The following is a 23,915-nucleotide window of genomic DNA, read 5'->3' as shown; positions in this document are numbered from 1 at the left end:
CTTATGTTGCATAATTTGGACACAAGCGATGATATAATCAAAGCGATGAATTAATGTAATTTCACCGCTAAATTCAGTGGTGAAACTATGTATTTTCACCACTACCAGGCGATAAAATTTTTTTCACCGCATTCACCGCCTGATTTATGTAATTTCACCGCATTCATCACTTATCTTACAAAATTTCTCTCATTCACCGCTTATCTTGCATATAATTGCGTTGAATGGTGGTGACACCTCGACCCGGGGTTATTGTCTTGAACAGAGTTCTATTTCCGACGGAAAAATGTTGCATTTGGTGGGTGCATTGTTCAGCTGCTTCAATTATGACAGCTGAGTATCTTAGGTGACTCGGCAGTAGAGCATTTAGAGAAATAAAGTTTTCGAAACGTTTATGGAATAGATTTTCGCTTAGCACTATTTTTTATTCTAATAGTTTTTCAGAACGATTCCACGCGCATGATCCCACTTATATAATAGTTCAATTTTTTTGGTTTCTGTTATAGTGAAATCTCACTTCTCTGGTTTCTGTTCAATCACAGAAACAATAGGTCAACAATGACCTGTTTACAGCTGTCCTTTTCTATTATTTCCCATATTTCAAAATGTTCTTTCTGCGAGCAGCATTGCTCTTTTTGTTGAAAATTATTTATTTTTTACGTCTAAAACTGTGAAAAGGTTGCATCAGAATGTTTCACAAACAAAACAGTAAATAAGTCAAACTATTACGGCTCTATCTCATCAAACAAACTAACTCTCACCTTATTCCTAATTCCAACCAAAACGGAGCTAAAAAGATTTTGATCGATGAGTAATGCTGAATAATTTATGAAGAAAATTGGTTTTCGAAACTTTTCCCAAAATTCCGTTCTTTTGTTTGTCTTTTGAATCTACTCTATTTCTCAGCAAGCACCTGCCGATGAGGAATAACGTGAATAAAAAACAGAAGGGGCGACGAGAGAGTCCGAAAAACTGTTCAGTTTCTGGTTGAGTTGTCTGTTTAACCACCTTTTTCTGTAGATATAAAAAATTAGGACTCTAGCGCATAAAATCCATGAAGATTTGACCGTGTATTTTTCATCAGTTAAGATTTGTTATTTGGTTATAGGTCTGGATAGTACCCAATAAGGCTCAACTAGAGAATCTTTTCTATCTTTTTGTTGTAGAAATTCTAGTTTTTATAAAACAGTAGTTATTTATTTCATAAATAAAAACCAGCGGAGCGACGACAGAACCATGTACTCAGATAGTCTGAGATTATTATGAAGACTGGTTATAGAACTGGTGCGCTTTCAATTACGGATGCTTGAGTTGCAATAACAGTAATCTGTCAGTGTTGTCCACAAAGGGCTTTAAGAGCCATTTCATGGACAAGATTGACAATAAAATGGCCTACACTGACAGAATTTGGTCAGCAAACTTAACAGAGCATAAAGAAATTTCACATTCTTTAATTCCAACATTTATTCTAGTTCCCTTATGTGTTTAATCAATGACTAAATGCACAAATATACCTCTCCCACAATTGAGATTATATAAACAAGGGCAAATAATTCTAATTTACGAAAATCTCGAAATCTAATTACTCAATTCGTCAAATCTAATTTCATTTGCCTTTTGAAAACACTTGCAATAATCCGTCAGTGATTTAACTAAAACACGTTTGCGGACAAGACTGACTTAATCCCCTCAAATTACTTCAAACTCAGCCGGTTTAGCGAAGATAAGTATTTTCCACAGAATTAATGCATTAAGATTGCGCGTAAAATCCACTTGTACAAATTTGTCTTTTATGCCTGATTTGGGGGGTTTGTACTGACAACTAATGTTCGGATAAGTTAACCTGAACATGGACAGTATAAAAGACAAATGTTTAAGGCATCATGAGTTGAGTTTTAATCATCTCCAATGTAATGCAAACAAAAGACTAAAAAGCCGATATTTTGTGAATTATCATACGGGTGCATGTGTAGCAAAACCAATAAGCTATCTTTTGAAAAATGATTCTGAAGTCTTTAATACAAACAGAAAAACGGGGCTTGGAAAGATCAAGTTTCAAAGTTGCAATAACTATAAAAATGTAACTAAAATATTGGTACGTTTTCTTTACAGCTTGATTCAATTATAACAAAACTGAAATGAAAACAATGTATAAACTTTGAGAACTGCTGCTCGCGCCGACAACAAAGGAATATATTGTTAATTTTTAAAAAAATATATTTTTTATTTTCAAGCTAAGAAGCAACGCTTTTAGAAATTTTAGTTAATTGATGAATCAATGTTTGAGCAGTGAAAATGAGCGCACTCTCAAAAATGAAAGATTGCCACAAATTTCTTCAAAATCTAAGATGAAATGCTGGTGATAATTGTTGCAAAAAAGAAAACGCAGAGCCATTACAAAATGAAAGAAACGTATCAACGTTTGAGCATAATAGCAAACGTCTGAATTTGAACCAATTGAAGAAAGAAGCGAAGAATTGCACAGTAACTCGACATGAGGAAATACTACAAAATTCGTTTGGATTGTTTAATGTTAACTTTTTTTCGTTGGTTTCTTTGTTTGATTAACTTTTCTTTGAAAAGCCAAAAAACATATCAAATTCAAACAACGCATCATTTATTTTCAATAGTGCTGAAAAGCGTCCAAGAAAATTGCAAATGCAATGCATTGCGCTTTGGCTGAAAAATGATGATTCTGGAAGCTCTTGGAAAAATTAAAGTTTAGTATAATTGATTGTGTTATAATCGGTCCTCACTAATCTATAATGATCAATAACAATCAGCATATTATATTATATTATGGTTGATATATATTATAATTCTCACGAGGCGGTTAAAAACTATCAATTTTATTTGCCGACTCTAAGGAAATTTTTTTCTCGGTATCATGCACGTTAAAACACCATAAATCCAATTTTTTAAATCGGTTGCGCTGCACAATTCAATTGAATAGAGTAGCAGACAGTATTTACGCAATTTGCTTAAGATTTTCTGAACAATAATCAAATATTAACTCCGAAACAGTTTTTGCCAGGTGTACAAATTGGCGACAATAAGAAATGGGATATATAGTATTATCACACGGCCAGTCTTGAGTATTTGTTTTCAGACGAGAGAGTGAAAAAAGTTCAAGAAAAATTTGATTCTCGTATCACAAAGTTTGATTTATAAAAAAAACACATGACGAAAACAAATTGACGTGATAATCAGACCAAAATTTTCTAAATATTTCGTTTTTGTCGCTGACATATTTAATTTGTGCCATATTTGATTCTTTAATTCAAACAATTTATTCAACCAATGATTACTCCAAGCATTATGTGACAAATTTAAAAAGGTATAAATTTTGCTGTTTATGCTATTGACTCACTCAAAATCTACGAACAGTTTCTTACTTAAGGCCCAAACTTACTGCTTCGCAAAAATTTATCAGTTTTTCAGCCTCGTCCCCGCGAAGAAATGAAGCAAAGAGTTCAAAATTTAGCTCGTTTTACGAATCATATATTATCATATATATTATCATAACTTATCATTTATATCTCAAAAAAAGTTTTTTGAGTACTTATTCTTCGTCAATAACTATTAAAAAAACGCACTATAGATCAACTAATTATTTATTAATCGCACTTTCATGTTGCATTATTTCTATCCTATACAATTTCGGTAAGTACTGTAAAATATCCTTAGTATTGTAACTTTCTAGTCGCATAAAGAATTTATTACTAAAATTTAGTCTATCCATACTGAATCTACAGCGTTCATTTAGCCAAATTTTTGGTTTAAAAAAAACTTGTTTCGGGAGGCAAGCAACTGTTTTCTGCAAGAATTCTGTCTCTTATTTAAGTTTTCAAATTGTCGCTCTCTAACTTAAACTTGATTTAATCTTAATTTGTGGGGTTATTGCCATTAAGCTCCCATAAAATTACAGCCCCTCAATATGGCATGCATAACAAGACGCGATTATTACAATTTTTTAAAAAAGCTCAGACAATCTTAAATGCGATGAAAAAATCTTAACCCATTTCATTTTATTGCAAACAGAAAAGCTGCACAGGAAGACAATGAACAAGCTCAGATCAACCAAAATTTGCAATGAACCAATCTCTAATTCTTACAAGACACCGCTAACATCATCGTGCCATTTTCTTTTTTTTGGCAAAGTTCACAAATTGATTTTCAGTTGACTTTGGGCAAAGGACGCTTGTTTAATCCTAACTGTAATTAGAATCTTAACCGACTAACGTCAGGCGAATTGAGAATTCAAACAACCGGCGAGTCAAACATGACAAATCATGACAAACTTCATATCTCTAAAGTATCAAATTATCTATGAACGTGATCAAGATTTGAATAACAGCGAAGTAAAAAAGAGGGCAAAATTGATTACATAGTTTCCAATGTGGCCCACTTCACAAAATTTTCTTACAATTTTTTTATACATTTTAGTGAAAACTTTTAACCCATTATAGCCCCCTTCCAGCTAAGTGGTCAGATAACCTATAGCCCCCCCCCCCCCAATAATGGTAAAAATACCATAATGGAGGGCTATATTTTCATTTGGGGGGGGTATATTTTCATAGAGGGGGGCTATAATGGGAAAGTTGAAACCAAAACTTGAAACATCAATGTGGTTTGGTTTTCACGATAATCCGACAAAAAATTGTCTTAATTTTCAGCAGTTGAAAAAAACTTAAATAGGGAATCAGAAACGAATTTTCAAACGACCGGCGATCAGTTGGCTTCGTCAGTAGCTAGCCAGGGGGGGGGGGGGGTGGGCACCGGGGGGGGGGCTGATGGGTGGGGCAACAGGGGAGTTCTTCAACCTTTAAGAACAGCCCTTCCCACCATAAGTATAGGTCTCCAAAACAGTTTGAGATGAAACAGAGCTGAAAGGCTCTAAGAGCACTTATGCCCCCTGAGCGCTACCTGTTTCTCCCGTTTTTGAGGCTGAAAAGTCAAAAGCGTCAAACGAAAAATTTTTCAAGCAAAAAATCGCATTAAAAAAGACCGACAGTACTAATATAATCGCTACAAACTTCGTGTGATTTTTGGCAATATTAGCAAAATATTTGTCCAAAATGATCAAATAGTGTCGTATTATTAATGAAGACCGGGGGGAGGAGGTTCGATCGCATACTTAGAGACTAGCAAGGCGTATGGCTCTAATGAGAGCTGCTCAGTCACTTGGCCTCCTGATGTTTCCTCTTTATCGCGTTCTTGAAGAGGAAAAGTAAGAAGGATCGGACGAAAAATCGGTCAAGCGAAAAATATCGTCCAAAACCATTTGAAGGGGTCTGCGGCCGGGGTGCCTGTTTAAATTTTCGAGTTTGGAAATTTTCAATAGCATAAAAAAAAAATTTTGATAGCATTTTTTTTAAATAAGCGAATTATATACCCTCCAATAATTCGGCCCAAACCGGTCGTTAAACTGGTTGCTAAACAGGCCGGTTCTGTATATTTGATGAGAAAGCTTGGATGTTATGTTCTTACAAAATCATGTACGATCATTAAATACTTAGGAACGAGTCATCATGCTTTTGAATATTGTAGTCTATAGACCTCCTCCAAAAAATGTCAAGAAATAGTACGATTCACCAGTTCCAGGCAAGAGCAGCTATCAAAATAGGGATCTTGTCCGCTTGCCCACCCCCCCCCCCCCCCCCCCCCCCCCCAGTACGTTATGATCCCCCAGTTAACATAGCACGTGTCATTACATGGTAAGCGATTATTGAAATTTACATTGACAAAACATAAAAACTGGACCAAGAATGAACTATCAATGGATTAGAACAACCATTCGAAAAAAAAACGATCTTAAAATCAAAAAGATCCCAAAATAGTTTTTTATACCCTCAACTTTTCACTGCTTATTGCACGAAGCAAATAGTCTCTTGGAAAAAGAGAACGAAGACGGCAGATTGCTGGAGACTAGCCCCGAATTATTTTGCTGTCAAACCTGGATCAAAATGGCACCCAGGTCCAACAACAAAATTCATGTCTAGAATATAGAAAATTTAGAAATATCTTTCAAAATTATGTTCCTAAAACAATCTAAATTGGGTGAACTAAGTTTCTCAGCTTGAATTTGATAATTGATTGCAAAAATAATTTTTTAAGTTTGGTTATTTATGTAAAATCAACAATTTGCTACAAAAATTGTCAGAAAATTCGAAATAAAAGAGTAACAAGTAATAAATGACTTCATTGGCTGTTGTGACTGGTAGAAGCCACCAATAAAGATTCTTTATTTTTTGTCGCATGATTTCGTAACCAAAAGCAAAATTGAATTCAGCGAAATAAAAATGCTGGCAGGATAACCTTTACAGAGAATTTCCAATGATGATATCAAAAAAGAAAAGAGGTTATGACAAAGAAAGATATTAGAGAGTCAATTAGAAATCCTATTAGAAGAATTAGAAGAAAAATTGGCAAAACAGTGAAAACTGAGGCGAAGTTGCCAAATGAAAAAAAGTCGATTATCAGAAACGAATAAATTTGAAAAAATTCCTATTTTAGCAACTCATTTTTCGCTTGATTTTCCGTTCTGTCGAGAATTTTCGGATTTCATTGCAAATTTATCAAAATATGTCAGCAAGTCTTGCACAAACGACATCCCAACAAGGTTCAAAATTTTCATTATAAAAACACAAAATCACTAACGGACTCAATATTGCTTCGTGTATATTGTGAAATAAGTCAATAGCAGCAAAAAAGAGTGGTGTCATAACATAGAATGGTAGTTGAAAGGTTCAATAAAGCCAAAACTTCCGCTTTGAAAGAAATTTCACTGAAATAAATAACAAAAAAATGGCAGGACAAGTCCTGAGACGATTCAAAAACTTTTCATTGACTAAACAGAACAGCTTGGACCAAGAATGAAATATTAAAGGATTAGGAAAACCATTATGAAAATCTTAAAATGAAAAGAATAGCAAAAATTGGTATATAGGTCAACATGATTAATTTATTTAATCCTTTGATGTCGTCATTCCGTTCCAAGAGTTTGATATAGGTGGCTACCACTCTATGGTTTTCCAAAAATATTTCTTTTTAAACTGAGGGATGTTTATGAAATGTTTAAGTCAGATTACTAAATAACCAAAATGTAACAGTTTAAAAATAGAATAAATTTAACCAAAATGCAACTACAGAGATGACAAAGGGATGATAAAAGTTGATGCAAAAATTAGTGATGCCTTTTGAGGTATTAGTCGCCAATTTTCGGAATGCCATTCTTCGCTAGAATTCGCTGCCGCAATTAGCGACGAAGGGACAGCGATCCGTTCGGTGATTTTTGCATTGTCGCTGATGGCAAATTTAGTAAAAACCAAAATAACTCAAAATTGGCTCAAATTTCAAGTACGAACTTACAAACTAACAAACTAAGTCCAGCAGGGTTATTTGCATGGGTTTTTTTGGTCGAGCCTTGTGTTTTCAGATGTTGTCGAGGTCGATGGTTTTTGTACACGCTGGTCTAAAAATAAGTTCAGCGATGTTTTTTCTTCCTATTATCCATGTGCAGTTTTGTATCGAGTAGATTACTTTCAAAAACCTATCAAATTGCGCTGGCGCAAGTCTATCTTTTCCATTTTTTAACAGTGTCAATGAAATTACTTAGGTAAAACACTTTAGCGAATCAGTCTTGCAATCGGGGGCCACCAATTTTTTTTTCGATAGAAATATTTTTTCGATAGAAATATTTTTATAGTAAACATAAACAGAATGTGTGCAAAGGTAACTTGAGAAGTCAAAAAATGTTCATGAACAAGGCTGGAAAACGGCCATGCGGAAATCTTTTATAACAAGCCAGAAGCATTTTCAAAAACTGCTTCACAGTTCGTTCGAGGGCAAATTTTGGTAGTGGACAATAAACACGCAATAAACAAAGTTTCCTTATATTGATAATACATGATATTTCCGAGAAGTAACATAAAATATAAAAACGACAGCGGGAAACATATATCCGAATTTTACCATTGAAAATCAAACTTTAATTTTAAAATCGGTTAAGAGAGCATCTGTTTTAGATTATATTCGTTTGTTTTCAATTTCTCAGAAATAAAAACTTCAAATAATTTGCCAAAACTCACACATCACTGAGTCCCATTGAAACCTTTTGATTAAAAAGATTTAAAGAAGCAGATCAGAAAAACTGGAGTTTGTTCCATGTGGCAAAAATATAATTTCAGTTGGGATTATTTTTCAGTTTTCAGGTGGAATTATATTTACCTAGAATTGATATTTTTGCTTAGACAAGCTAATAAAAAGACTGTTTAGAGGCTCACTAATTGCTTTTATATTTTCCGAAAAATGCGCTGTGTCTCACAAACAAGACAACATGACAAAAAATTAATATGACCGGAGAAGTTTGAAAATGAGGAAACTAACTGCTGGTACTATTTTAAGACGCTGTTGTCATAAAATAAAAACTGCTCTCTACTCTAAAAGTTTTTTTTTGTGAATTAGTTCTTGATGCAATCTTAGGTGCTCTAGTAGGTCGCGAAGAGGCCAAAATAGACAAAAAAAGTTGATTTTAAAATTAAAAAATTATAATTCTAATTCAGTTTTGGAAACAAATCCGAAACTTTGAGAAAACATCAAACTTGCAGTTTGAGGACAAGATGCATGATATTTTCCTCAATTATATTTTCCAATGTCTATGGAATAAAATAGAGTTTTGCTCAAACGGAAAAACAAGAAAAAACATAGCTAAAATTTTGTACTAAAAATCTCCTTTTTGCAAAAACAAGATATTGGTTAGGAAATACAGCAAACCTGACGCCTAGTGATGCATATTTACGAGGTTAACACCATGACTTGCGCTGAGCGAGTTTTTGAACTTACTGGAAAAAGCTACTGCAAAGAATTTGAAAATCTGATTGACAGTTCTATCCTCCTTTTAAAATCTTTAAAATCTCTTCTCAGACACAAAGGTTCTCTCTCTCAATGGAGCTTTATAATGAGGTAACTTAGCTGACCGCTGACAAAATTTAATGTTTTTTGACATTCTTGATTTGAGTTTAAAAACTGAGAGCAAAAAAATATTATTTTTAATTTAGCTGTGACCTGACAATTAATAAAGTCGCGTTAGAATTTAACTGACAGCAATGAGTTTTGAAAACATTGAGATTAAGCAATTAGACCACAAGAAAAACAAAAAAACAAGCAAGACTAAAAAATCAACTTTATTTTTTGAAATGACATGATCAAAATCAAAAAAACGACTTCTATGTACTCAATTCTAATTATACTCCCTTGCTTGTCCTTAGCAACCGATGAAACCGATTAATGAGGTTAAGTGATAAGACAGCAATAAATACAATATATGCTTGCAAAACACAAAACTTCACTGTTATTGACCGGTTTTGAAACAGGTTTGTTGCATTTGCAAAGCAAAATCTTTTTCTTTGCAAAAACTGTGAGCATATTTATAGTTCAAAATTACTAACTTTTTTGATTGTTTTAAGACCTGTTATATTCATAGTTTTTGAAAACGGACAGCGCATAAGTCGAATAAAGCAATATCTATGAACTGACCATTCGCATTGAATTAAACTTTCTTAGAAACCAATAAAACCTCTCAATAATGATACTAAGATTTAGGATAACAAAGTTTACAAAGAAAACTCAAAAGCAATTTTTTTAAAACAATTAGCGTCAAAGACATAGAAAGCACCAGCTTTCAAAAGAAACCAATAAAATGACAAAAACACTATTGACAACTCATAAAGCCTGGAGTTAAAGGGAATAAACGATAAGACAACAAAAATTACTTATTAAAATAAAACAAAAACTCCAAAATTAACTCATTTTTTTTTGAGAAAAAAAAGCGTCAAAGTCATGAGAACTATTAAGCTATTCACTAGATCCACTAATTAGGTTTGTTTTCGCCTCTTTATTAACGAATCAGAGATCTCAATGATGATACTAAGTGATAAAACAACAGACACTTAGACTACCTCACCTGACTAGTGGAACAATTGAATAATGCCAGCTTAAAAGGAAAACATAATTTAACAAACCGAGAAAACAGAAAAAATATAATCGAAAGTGTTTATAAGTTTAAGTTCAGTGTTTTGAATAGCAAGTTCTCCCTCTAAAATTCAAGAAAAAAGCAGAAAATTTAGCTACCAAAAAATTTTGCTTGACATATAGGAGGCCATAAGAGACAACAAAATGACAAAAATAATAAGAAAACAGAACAAAAAAAATTAGACAGATTTTCTTGGTGTAAATATCTCTAATCCAAAAGTGAATCGCTCATATTTTTCCAAAATTTTAGCACTGAGCGCATACTTTTTCTGGCCACCTATACTCAGAAGAAAAGAAAATCGGTAAAAAACTTCTCCGAAAACTTTAAAAACGGAGTTCATTGCAAATTTGTTTTATTCCTCACACTAGTGTCTTCAAAATCTATTGTTTTCACCTATATTTACATAACAGCTATCTTGCAGGCTAACAGATATCAGCATATTACACATATAAAAGACCAACAGAAACAAGAACTTGAATTTAGTCACTAAAATTCATTAATCTAGGTGTAAGCATTGAATAAGCAAAAAGCTTCATTGGCCTGAAGATATCAAAAAACTGAAAGAAAACCAAATATTTTCCCAGAAAAAAAAGAAAAGCTAAACTATCAGTTGTTGTTCACGATCTTAGTGGTAATATCTAAGAAATCATTTCGTTGAGAAGACACCGGTAAACAATTGGCAAGATAGTAAACAATAGTTTCTTTTGTCCCTAAAGAATGTACAGTGCCATTACATTTTTGGGCGTTAAGTTTTGCGACACCACCAAAAATACAGCTCCAAGGCGGAACATGTAAACGAATAATGGGTTGCAAAAATCCCTTGTCAGCTTTGACAAAGTCTAACATAAAAAACTCGAAAAATGACGAAGGAACTGGAAAAATTGCAACCTTTTCTCAAAAATTGCTCAAAATTGTTTTGAAGGCCTTCTCATCCTTAATATTGGATTTGCTGGAAGCTTCAACCCCCAAGCACACGGAAGACCAGTAAAGCTCGCCGATAGCTTCTGATGAATCTCAATGCCCACTGGGCGTTACCCTTTTATCACCACATTCTGAGACTGATTAGATTAATAGTATTAGACAAGGTCACTTACATTACACATGTGCTCGGCTGAATGGAAATAGTGAGTTTAGTTATAATAAAATCTGTCAACTCAAAATGAGTTTAACGGATTCCTTTTCAGTCTTTCTAGGCTTTAGCTTAATTGAAAGGGGCGCAAATGAGCGCAGCGCGGGGGGGGGGTGCATCGGGGGCTGATGAGGTGGCAACCGCGGGAAGACAAAAGTGGGGGGAGTCAATCTCTAAGAAGAAACTTTCGCACCATAAGTATAAGTCTCCAAAACAAATTTTGTGAATCGCATACTAGAAGACTACTGCGCTGAAAGGCTCTAAGGGCACTTAATGCCTGCCGGGGGCTGCCTGTTTAGCCCATTTTTGAGGACAAAAAGTCAAATGTGTCAAACAAAAAATAAGTCAGGCGAAAAATTGCATAAAAAGGACCGACAGCACTAATATAATTGCTACAAACTTCGTTTGATAGCAATTAATAACAAAGTTAACAAAAAAAATTTCGCCAAACTCAAAAATTCTATTATATTTTTTAAAAACGATTAGCGTCAAAGTAATAGAAAGCAGCCAGCTTTGAACAGAAACAAATAATTCGACAAAACCCTTATTGGCAACTTATGAAGCCTAGTCTTAATCAGAAAAAATGATAAGTCAACAAAAATAACAAAAATATGACAAAAACTCAAAAAAATAGTGTCAAAGTCATGAAGACTATTAAACTATTAAAGAGGTTCGTTTGCGCCACATTTTAAACCAATCAGAGCTGTCCTTGATGATATTAAGTAGTAAGACAAGAGAAAACTAACACTACCACTCTTGACTAGCGGACCAATTGAACAATGCCCGCCAAAAAGGAAAACGCAACTTAACAAACTGAGAGGCCTTCTCATCATTATTATTGGCTTTGCTAGAAGCTTCAACCCCCAAGCACATGAAAGACCAGTAAAGCTCGCCGATAGCTTCTGATGAATCTGAATGCCCACTGGGCGTTACCCTTTTATCATCACATTCTAAGAGTGATTAGATTAATCGTATTAGACAGGGTCACTTACAATACACATGTGCTCGGCTGAATGGAAATTGTGAGTATAGTTATAACAAAGTCTTTAAACTCAAAATGAGTTTAGTGGATTCATTTTCAGTCTTTCTGATTAGAAAAACTTGACGTTTTTGATATTTATAATTGAACAGTTCCTTTTCTATTTAACATATTCTGGACATCAAAAAATCTCAACGGTTGTTTTCTGTTTAAGCGTAAAAGTTTTGCTCGAGCTAAAGTAATGCGTTAAATATTGGGCCGAGCTAGTGTCCAGCTGCAAAAATTTGGATCAAGCTACACTCCAGATGACCGCTAGAGACGAGCTTAAGTCTTTTCATTGACCATTATAGTCGAGTTTGGTCTTTTCATATCAACTTTGTGTCTCCCGCCTTGTCTTTTTATAGGTCGAGGAGCTATAAGTAATGATTAAGTGACTGTTTGAAGTCACTGAGAACTTCTGGCGTTTATTCAGAACGGCGAAGTGGTTCGAGATATTAAGTCAGAATTTCGAAGTGACTTCTGCAGAGTCACGTAACCATGCTTAAATCACGAATTGCGCACGTTTTAAAATGACGAAAGTCAACGAAATTCAACTTCTGGCTAAGTAGCGACTTCTGGCATTTTGACTTCTGGCACTGTAGACTTTCGGTATTTTAAAATGTGCACGCGAAAGTTTTAAATTGGGTTCCAGATGTCTCTTACTTGGATCTGTCATTTCTCTGTAGGTTTTAGCCTTCAACATCAGACTTGAGTCCATGTCTGAGTCGAGGAGATTGTCAATGTCTATAGACGCAAACACTGGCTGAAACAATACCTCAATTTTTACCCCAGTGATGAGTGGATCCAAATTTTGCAAGATAATTTAAAACATGCAAAATTCGTTGAAGAAGGTTCTAGAAGTTGCGAAACTTCTCGTGAGGTTTGAATCCTGCTGAAAAAAGCTCTAAAATGAGCTTCTAATACTCAGAAAAGGACTCTTGAGATCACTAAAACTCACTACAAAAAGTCAGAGCAGAGTGGTTCAGAATGTGAGACGTTGCAAGATTCAGAATGTGTGACTTAAAATAATTTAATTTGACACATCGCACCAATTTCAGAAATGCTGCATCGCAGTTTTTTTTCAATACTATTTTAATTACTATCCCGGGTCGAGATGTCAGCGCCATTTGAGCGCAAAATTTTGTAACAAATGCACTAAATATACTAAAATTACGTAAGAAATGAGCTGAATGTGCTGAAATGCGCGTATTTTTCAAAATTTTCAGCCCAAAACTTGTTACATAATAGTACGCCGAAATGCGCTGAAACTTTGTAAGAAATGCATTCAAATTTCAGCGTATTTCTTAAATAATTTCAGTGGGTTTGAACGCTTTTTGGCACTGATTCAAATAGTTGGTACCTTTTAAATTGATCTGACATTAACTATTACCGTTTTCTAAGAAATGTGCTGAAATGCGCTGAAATTATGTAAGAAAAGCGCTGGATAATATTCGACCCAGGATATGAAAAATGCACCTTTTCGTAATCCACTTTTGGCATGAAGGCAATTTGGGGTGACTTTTGTTCGGCCAGAGCCAGAGTACGCATACGTTTGGCCACCGCAGTCTTCAGTTTCATCGCAGAATACCTAAACACAAATGTTCACGTTATTCAAAAACCTTCCACGCTTAGGCCTTAGAAAGGACTCCATGTTTGGCTAAACAAAATATTTTTATTACTTAATGAAAATACTGACCGCACGCATTCTTAGAATGGGTACACAATGCATTAACTTAGTTGGAGTCAATGGCAGCAAACTCAAAATTGAGGTAAAACTAAGGAAATTGGAAGAATTTAGAAAAATCACATATATTCACGCAAAACAATTCAAATACAAACGATGTCTCAGTCAATGAAAAAATTGGCTAGAAATTGAAGCAAAGGCCAATGAGAAACGTAATTTCATAAGAGTCAGCTACAAAACCGCAAGAAAGTCAACAAAAATGCTAGACCAAAGAATCAATTTTCAGTTTTTGAAAGCTTTAAAATCAAATAATCGACTCATATGAACTTTATGCATTTAATTAGATGCCTTTTTTCCTCGTCAGCAAACAATGAAAGCTGTCATCAATGAGACCAAATAATAAAATAATAAAACAAAAATACAAACAATTTTCTTAAAAACCAAAGAATCGGCCTCAAATTTTTGATGATTAAAGGTACTAAAATGTCATCGAAAGCATTAGCTACATACTGAAAGAATTGCTTAACTTAGATAAAAATTCATTGGCCACCAATGATATCTGTAATTTTTGAGAATAAGTGATTAGACAGCTACAAGTGCAACAAGTACATGAGAAAATCAAAAGTTCACAGATATCTTTGAATCGAACAGCGTGTAACTCATAAAAAGCAATAGCTATGACATCTAACCATTAACTCATTTTATTTATGCAAACCTATTGACTGAGGAGACATGCCATTAAGGAAACCAAGTGATAAAACAGCAAAGTGACCTTAAAATGACAACCCAAAAAAACAACAGAATAACCATTTTTCTAGAAAGCAATTAGTGTCAAAGTCAGATCAATCAAAAAGTTTTAAAATGAAGAAACTAAATCGATAAATAAAATACCTATGAAAATCATTCAAGTTCTGTCTATTTGTTACGACTATAAAGTGTCAAACTCATAAACATAGACTGCAGATTGCCAGAAAATAGCCGCGATAGACGCTTGTGGCCAACATTGAATTGAAACAACTAAAGAAATAAGATATAGACTGACCAGACTCTAATACTCAAGAAATAGGGCATACAAGTTTGGCAATACTTAGATGCGCACTATTGATTTTCATCTAGAAAATGTTCATAAAATTTTAAGTTCCATAGGTGAGTTCAGAAGTCATTTTTTTGAGTGAGGTAAATCACGCAATTGACCTAAAAGCAGAAATGACGTCACGAACACAAATTTTAACTGCAAAGCAGTAGTAGTCACTGACGTCATTGAAAAAGTTAATTCCAAGAAGTCAGGTCAAGACGAAACAACAATCTGTTAGACGATAAAAAAAATTGAAGAGCAAAAATAGCCGCCTGGAATTGCTGACGCGGCTATTAAAAAGCAATAACTGCTGCCAATTGATAAAATTGCAATTGCAAATAGGCCTAATTAGAACACATTTGAATGACTTTAAAAGAATTCAGAAGAATTAATCATTCCTTTTTAATTTAATCACGCCTTATTAATCACTCCGTTTAAAGTGAAATTGCGAAAATAAACGCCTCATTTTTTGATCCCTTTACTACTTCAGTGTGACTAAAATCACTCTATACTGAATTCTCATTGACGTGAAAATTGTAAAACGATCTTAAAAAAAGACAGCACACCAATACAATTCTTCAAAGCACTTTGGATTTTGAAAAAAGGAGTGCTATCATAGCTGCTGAAAAATTAAGGGCAGCCATGAATAAAAGTACAGAATGAAGTAACTCGTTTTTTCTCTTCAAAAGTACACTTAAAATAAATATATTGAGAAAGTAAATTGTTTCCACAAAAATGTTTTTGAACATGGCTAAATATTGACTTGAGAGCTCTGCCTGAAGACCAGATAAAAATGAGCATTTTTTAGAAAGTGCTAACGTGGCGTCAGGTCTCATCATCAACAAGAAAGATTGAACTCTCTTTCGTACCTGTAAAAAACCTGTAATTATTTTCTTTTGCTCTATAGAGGTTTGTTATAAGATCATACATCTTCTTACTTATTTGTACTAATTTTTCCTGTTTAGTACGGGTACGAGCGGTTGTTACAAGATAACCGGGGGGTAAATGAACTGATCTTTCTTTCAAGATGACCGTTCTTGAATGTAAACAGCCGGCCTCAAAAACTGATTATCCTGTGTGAGGTTTTAAAAAAATCAAATGGCAAGACGAAGAAACTTTGAGACGAAAGTTGGTAGTACAAAAAATATCATAAAAAAGAACACAAGACTAATATAAATGCTACAAACTTTTTTATGAGCAATTAAAAACTAGACTTATTCTGGTTATGTTCAATTATTGTTTTGATGAACCTGGGCAGCCTCAGATTTTTCACAAATTTTCTGTTGACCACCCACACAATTTTCTGTTGACACAAATTTTCATCGGTTATTTTAATTTTCAGTTTCTTTTTAACCTTCAAATATCTGCCTCAAAATTTTAACTGCCTTACCGTCTCTTGGCATACAGGAGTCTCTTGGCCAGTTCTGAGAAGGCGATGGGAGCTGACCGGGATCTTCTCTCTTGTTCAGATCTGCCCAGAGACACAGACACAGCTCTTCGAATCCTCATTCGAGTGGAGCCAGAAGATGCCTTCCGCTTGCTAGTCTTCCTCGGCAACTTAACAAAAACAACAAATTTTGTTGTTACTTCATTACTAGTATTTTTTTACAGTTGTCCTAATTCGAAGTAGACTAAGAGTACGCTGTTAAATATATTACACTTTTAACGGTTTACGTCTCAAAAAGTGTCGTTTTAGGTGCAGATTCATAAAAAGACTTGGGGGGGGGGGGGCAATATTGACTATAATTAGACGGTCCAGCAACCAGTTAAGGTCCAGCTAAGATCTTTCCATGTGTCCAGCTAGAGTCTGTCATAACAAATTAGAGTCGAGCAATGTCTTTTCATGCGTCCACTATTAGTCTTTTCACAACCAACAAAGTCAAGTTGAGGACTTTTCATGGGTCCGCCATTTGTCTTTTCATAAGTGTGCTTTTTTAGAATTCAGATTTTTTCTGCTTCTGTACAAACCGAAGCAGCACCGGAGCAAGAATAAACAGCTTTGGTCCAGAGCAGTCCAACTTTAAAAAAAATTGGAAAATTGCCAAATCTTAAAAATTTTGTTAACTCTTGTCATCTAAGGTCTTTCCACAATAGCATCATCTGGATTTTATTACCAGAATAGTTGATTGAATGAAACCAGGTGGCTAAAGTGTAATTAAACTATTCCCATTAGTCATGAAAAAAATGGAGCTATTTTGAGTTTGTGTTCCCTTCCAAAATTATGAACAATCTTTTTTAAAAACAATGCAGGTTATCGAAGGATTTGTGTATCTTCAGAATCGTAAAAGATGGAGGAGAATACATGTTGACTACATCATAAGCAATAGTGATCAAAACGGTTGCACGCAAAATATTTGTGGTAAAAAGCATAGTTATGAAAATACTAATGGGGGACCCATGAAAAGACCTTGACTGGACTTTGGTTATGAAAAGACTAATAGTGGACCCATGAAAAGATCTTGTTAGATTTTATTTAGACATTGGGTCAAGCTAAAGTCCAGCCCTCACTTTGGGTCGAGTTAAAATCTTTGAAAAAATTTTGGGTCCAGTTAATGTCTTTGGAAACAAATCTGAGTGGAGCTAAAGTCCAGAAAGAATTAAATTCACAGTCTTTTCATAGCCCACATGAGTGAGCCAACATCAGTTCTTTTTATACTACATTTTGGTCGAGTTTTGTCTTTTCATAAGTCTTGACCTAGACATGAGATGCCGATATTGTCCTTTTTGTTGACATTAATGATTCTTTATTTGCTTTTCATCGACATTCGAATTTTTTCACCCTCTTGATCATAATGATTTCAATGATAGTGCTTCCATAAAGTTTACCATTACAAACTTTTCGACTTTAAAACTGCTTTAAAACGATGTCTCTTTCTGGTAATCGTGGTCGGTTTAATATTTTTGAAAGCAATATATACGTGCTACAAAATTCGATTGAGAGAAATTAAGAAACCCCAACTCGGGTTTCTCTGTTTTCCGATGCATTACACTTACACTGTTAGATGTTTTACATTGACTCACCTTAGAGGGACCTCTGCTATCTCTTTTGGTAATGTTAGTCGGACTTGGAGCCGGGGATTTCTCATCTCCAGACAAAATCCCTTTCTCTTGTTTCCCTTTTACCTGAAAATTAGTTACCCAAATGGGGGCGAGGTCATGTCTCTGAAAAAGGTTCCCAGATCTGAAGATATATAATTAAAAAAGCGGTCAAATGGGGCTCATTTCCGTGGGATATTTTGCTGTGTTGTTCGGTTCTGGTAGTTTCAACTTAAGGATTAAATCTGGGGTATTTTTTGGGCAGTTTGTCACATTGGGTGTTATTGTCCTGACACCGTTTAGTTTTGTATGTTAAGTGTTTTGCGTAAATAATAAATCTCAGAAGCATTGACAAATGCGCTCTTTAACAGTCAAATGAGAGGGGGGGGGACTTCCGTGGGGATATTTTTGTGGGTAAATAGACAGTTTAACCAGTGATTTGGATATGAGGCTGGATTGGCTTCCAGCAGGCGATGAAAAGCGTGGACTGGTAGACCTTGATCCTCCTCCTCTCCCATCTGGAAGCGATAAGTACCTGCTACTCCGCTTCCCAACTTTAAGCAACTCCAGTTCTATAATAATAATCAAACGTCCAGTTACATAAAAAAGAAATAATTCATTCAATCTATAAACCTTTATGATGCTATTAGCATAACAAGTAATATCTGCCAAATTCATGCAATTTTGCTGCTCATTTATTTAATTAAAGTCCGATTTTTATCTTATTGAGCGTTTCTGTCTTGATTTCTATCTTAAAAATTAGTTTACTTGGCATTTTCTTCGGGACGCAAGGGAGTGGGGATGCTGTATTGGTCGACAAGACGTTTAGCCGACAACTAAAAAATGAGAAAATTAGCCGACAATTTACGGAAAAGATGCTAAGTAGGTTACTGAAAACGTCACTGGCCTACTTAAAACGGATTTCGTACGCGGGCAAACATAATGTTTTTTATCAACAATCACAACGAAGGTCTATCTGTAATTAAGCTTCCGAATCCCTACCCTCCGACCCCTGCACCCACGAATAGTGAAGCGCTACCCAGCCTCAAATTAAAGTTAATGGTTAAACGAACTAGCGAATTACCGACCAATGGGAAATGTTGACCAGTTAGAATAAAAATTATCGGCTAAATCTCTCATTTTTTGTTGTCGGCTAAACGCTGCGTAGAATAATTTTCCGGGGGGGGGGGGGGGGAGGAGGTTAGACCATTGGCTACATCGTACAGGTGGGGTGAATACAGAAAAAACCTAGAAATGCTTTTTTAAAATTTGTAATCTTAATTAGGCTCCGGGCTGTATTATTTCGACTAAATATCACGATGCCTGGACTTAAGGTCAGTAAACCAGTCTTTAATTATTATAGTTGCCATAGGTATTAGTAAACCAAAAAAACAGAAAGAGTAGTGATCAGTTAGAAACAAAATCAAGATACCACCAACCTCTATCCATTGATGATAAAGATGCCTGAAATAAGAATCACTGGTAATCAACTTCTTCAGTGCTGATTTTGTGTTACACCAATGTGTTGCGACGATTGTCATAGCAAAAAGTTGGCATTTCTGGTAACATATTTTGGCAGTATTGTATAATCTCAATAATAAATAGAGTTCTTTTTTCATTATTCAGCTCAAAAAGCCTGAATAATGACTATAAATGGCGAAAAATTGTCAAAAAAAATGCTAAAATCCGTGATGTTAAAATCTTACAAGAAACTCCATTACATCTCGAAATTATACAGTCAACTATACTCAAACCCTAGAGGAGGATCCTTGGCTCTTGAGGCTGAAAAAACCTAAAAAACGACAAAAAAAACGACAAAAAAAACGACAAAAAAACTTGACAACAAGCAAGTTTTATAAAAAAATTGCTTAAGTTTTTGTCATTTTTGACCCATGTCTTAAGGGTAAGTGTGCGTGGAGTCCAGTGAAACTAGCCCATTATAGTTCAAATTTGCGTTAAATTACCCATTTCCCATGGATACAGTATCTAATTGCCAAAATGCAAGAAATCTTATTTGTTGATTAGTTTAAGAGGTTGCATGACAACATACACAATGCCAAAATGTCCGCTGTGTCAAAATACCCAATGCTATTATACTCAATTTTCTTTCCTTTTGATCCTTTCGTTCAATAATCCGATTACAAATTAGCACTCGGTCTTACAAACATGTTTTCTCACAATTAAGTTGATAGTTTAATCCAATATTCGGTTCTGATAGTTTCACATCAACTCCCACGAGCCGTCGAGGCATGGCCATGGCGCGCAAGGCTTTGCCAAATGCAGTAACTAATTAGTATGCTAAATAATCGTTCTGCTAGTGTCAACGATAGGATAAACTACGGGTATATTTTGGATATTTTGTCAAATTGGGTATTTTTGGCATTGGGTATTTTGTCCTGACACCAGTTTAAGAAATTTCCCTCTCGATACTAATTGTGAATTATGAAGGCAACTAACGGTTTTGCGAATACACATAGCACTGTCCACATGAACAATTATGTTTTTGAATTTGATCTCAAGTAATTGTAAGTAAAGTTTGGGCAATAAAATTTTAGGCTAATTACATGCGCAAATTGGTTTTGTTTCCACAAAAAATTTTTTTTAGAAATTGAATTGTTCAGACACTGGCCATGTAATATAATATAAATGCTGCAAACTTTTTCGAGAGCCATCAAGAAATAAAAACGGTTGAGAAAAAATAAAAAAAAAATGATTCACAACAATAATTTTTAATCCATTTTTTTACCAATTTATTCCACCTGTACGTGAATTGTTAATTGGCATAGTTGGTGTCTGAATTTATATACTGTAGTGTGCAGTAACATTTCCCAGGGAGTATAGAAAACTAAGAATTGAGGAAGAATTAGGGAAACAACACCACCTAATACCACCACCTAATCAAAACCACCTGATACCTCCAATTGTAGGTTAGATGTAGTTTAGCTTTCTAGCTTTATGTTATATGTAATTAAGATTCCTTGTTGCTTCCTGAGACCAAAATTAGCAGCAAATTTTTTAAAAATCAAACCTAAGCAAATCATTTGTTCATGTTTATTGCCAACATACTGTTGTTATTAAACATGAAAAAAATTGATGGAAAGAAAAGCCAGAAAGTCAAAGACAGGTTGGTTGGCGAAGTTCTTCTTTTTGCATACCGAAAACAAACATAGAAAAACTAACAATTGTCGTGGTTTTAAACTGTCGAAAACAAACATTTTTAAGGAAACTGTCTACATTTCTAATTCTCAATTATTCTCAATTAAATTGACCAGACCGAACTTGCCGTGCCGTTGGACAAAATAAACCTATAATTCATTACGTCTTATCAATTAATAAGTTGTTCACACTTTTTAAGTTAATTATTGTTTGATCACACCAAACACTTACAGACGCGTCTGCCGTAGCCCGCCTACTGCTTAGAGTGTTTGTGTTTGATGGGAAGTTGGGTCTGTCCCCCAACCAGTACCCGTGGTGTCTTCTCTGCTCACTTTCCTTCCTGATCCTCTCCAGTTCTAACTGTGTCATCTTCTCTGCCTCTTTCCTCTCTTGAATCATCTCACTATAGCTCCTCTGTCTCTCTTTCTGCTTCTCAATTAACTGCTCTCTGATTTCTTGCATTCGAAGGTCATTCTGACGCTTCCGCTCCAACTAAACATTCTCAAATTTCCAAAATGTTGAAAACTGAAAATGCATTTTTAAACCGCATTTTTTTCTGTCTAATTTACACTTTTTATCCGAGGTCACCATCCAGTGTGTTTCAGTTCCGAAGCATTAAAATTCACTACATCATACATCGTTGAAAACCAGTAATCATTCAGTCTGTTTCAAGTATAATTAATGATTTATTTGTAGCGTCAAAAATCATAACAACAGTTCAATTTGCCCGGTCTAAATGTAGACTTTAGCGTTGACAACAGACAATTACTAATCATTCAAAGTTTACAAAACTCAATTAACGTAATTATCATTTCTGCGTTTTTTGGAGGAATGTAGCTCTTTTTATCTACGTGTTGTAGTTCTACTTCTAGTGTTCTCTACTTTACATCAAACTATAGACAGATATAAATTACTCATAAAAACTCAATAAAATCAAAATTCTGTTTTTCTAAAGGACGAAAGTTCAAACCGCGTCGTATTACACTCAACTTAAAAAGTGAGTAAACATGCTTAAGGCAAATTGTCTGCCAAATTGCACTTTCCTTGGTGTTTAAAAGTATCCCGATCTCCGAATTCTGCTGAAATAACAGAATAATGACTTTAATGATTAAGGAAGGGACTGAAACGGTCTCTCTTCCAACGGTTGCAAAGAGTGAACGCGGCATAGAGCAGATACTTGATCCCTTATTTCCCATAGAAAACTGATTTATACTAGTAAAAGAGAGTCAATTGTTTTTATGCAGATGTCACCTCAGCAAAACAAAAAAAAAACAAATCATAAATGTTTTTGTTGATGATTAAGCGGCCTTGTTTTTTTTCAACTCCACAGTATTGGTTTTTGTAAAAACTCCAGAAATTCGTAAGAGGGTAAGTGTTAAATACTCTGAGAACAATAACATTAGAGAGATAGTTTTCATCAAGACGGATTGTTTTTGACAAACAAAATTTGCGAGTCAAATTAAGGCGGTTTTGAAATTTTTCCGAGCCAACGTTGCGATCAATTGATATTATTCTATCTACAAATCATATACAGTCCACAAAAATTTTATGCAGCAAAAGACAATTGCTAAAATACCCGTAGAAATTTTTTCACTAGTCTGACGCTAAGTTAATTTTTCTAATTAAATATTTATAGCCCACCCCGGTAGTTTGCCTTTTTAAATAACTTTTCAAAAAAGAGAGAACCATTTTATTTGTAACAATTTCCTAGACCATAATTTTTAAAGATTTTAAGCAATCAAAAAATCTGGTTAATTGTTTTCTACACACTTATTCGCGATACGCCCATTTTCAATGGAACTATATGAGAAACGTCTTGGCACAAAACGCAAGTGGTATAAAATCAGTACTTTTGGACAGGCGTTTCAGACAGCATTTTTTCTATAAACATCAAATGAGCTCAATATGAGCTGGTGTAAAAGTTCCCTCTTTTACAACAGTGGCGAAAAATTACATTGCAACAGTCAAAACAAGTTACAGTGTTATCTGTCGCTCCAATCATCCATCGTACGCAACGAAAAAAATTTTTTTATTGTTACAGAGGCTAATCAGTCAACTTCTATCAGCGGCTCCTAATCTTTCACAATTTTAAGACGTTGCTTACAACAATTATTCTGTCTGTGATTTGGAAACTGATTTTAATAAAAAAAATTTCCTTCTAAATTTTTTTCCTTTTTTGAAGTGGAACTATCCCTATCGCCATTGAATTTCTCTTGAAGTGTTCGCGAGGCTGCAGTTGCAAATAAAGTTTAAATTGTTTTTTTCAAAACAAAAAACCTACCTTTAAGTTTTCTAACAACTATTCCACTAGTAGGATGAGCTGTCCAATGAAATCTCTGAGATTAAGAACACCTAAATTTTCATCACAATTTTTCTTTTACTTTTTTTGTATAGTAGGCACCAGTGGTTACGTCAAGTTAGGTATATTTCTTTGCGAGGTCGAATGAAACTAATATATTTTTAGTAACCCCAGTGATTCTGGAATTTTTATCGTGTAAGATATGATAAGATGCTTATCAAAAATTTTTATCGTGTAAAATCTTATCTGGTCTTACACGATAAAAATTCTGCCCTACGTGAACTTTGATCGTGTAACATCTGATAAGATACTTCTCAGAACTTAAAAGCTAATAATGTAGTTTTGCTGAAGTGTTATTTATAAGATCTGATAAGTATCTCATCAGATCGCACTGCTTGAAAACAAATCTGAATTGTCTTCAATTTGAAGAACATGCCAAATTTTAAGAATTTTTATCGTAAAAGATCTGATAAAATTTTCATCAA

At 34.4% G+C, this 23,915-nt stretch overlaps 1 protein-coding gene across 1 annotated transcript in view; it reads right to left on the bottom strand.

Moving 5' to 3' along the window:
• The window catches only part of LOC142336742 (uncharacterized), a 46,659-nt gene that overhangs the window by 333 nt on the left and 22,411 nt on the right, over positions 1–23,915 (bottom strand). The window contains exons 6-12 of the mRNA XM_075385651.1: positions 21,363–21,623; positions 19,415–19,439; positions 18,408–18,547; positions 17,961–18,062; positions 16,330–16,496; positions 13,657–13,768; positions 12,844–12,943 (exon numbers count right to left, since the gene is read on the bottom strand). Coding sequence (XP_075241766.1) covers positions 12,844–12,943; positions 13,657–13,768; positions 16,330–16,496; positions 17,961–18,062; positions 18,408–18,547; positions 19,415–19,439; positions 21,363–21,623 — 907 coding nt within the window. The remainder of the gene's footprint in view (positions 1–12,843; positions 12,944–13,656; positions 13,769–16,329; positions 16,497–17,960; positions 18,063–18,407; positions 18,548–19,414; positions 19,440–21,362; positions 21,624–23,915) is intronic.

The sequence above is a fragment of the Convolutriloba macropyga genome, chromosome 3 (assembly GCF_964194025.1).
Source record: "Convolutriloba macropyga chromosome 3, txConMacr16.3, whole genome shotgun sequence".
Taxonomy (NCBI): Eukaryota; Metazoa; Xenacoelomorpha; order Acoela; family Convolutidae; genus Convolutriloba; species Convolutriloba macropyga.
The sequence above is the reverse complement of the archived record's forward strand: the minus strand, read 5'-3'. Positions and strand labels throughout refer to the sequence as shown.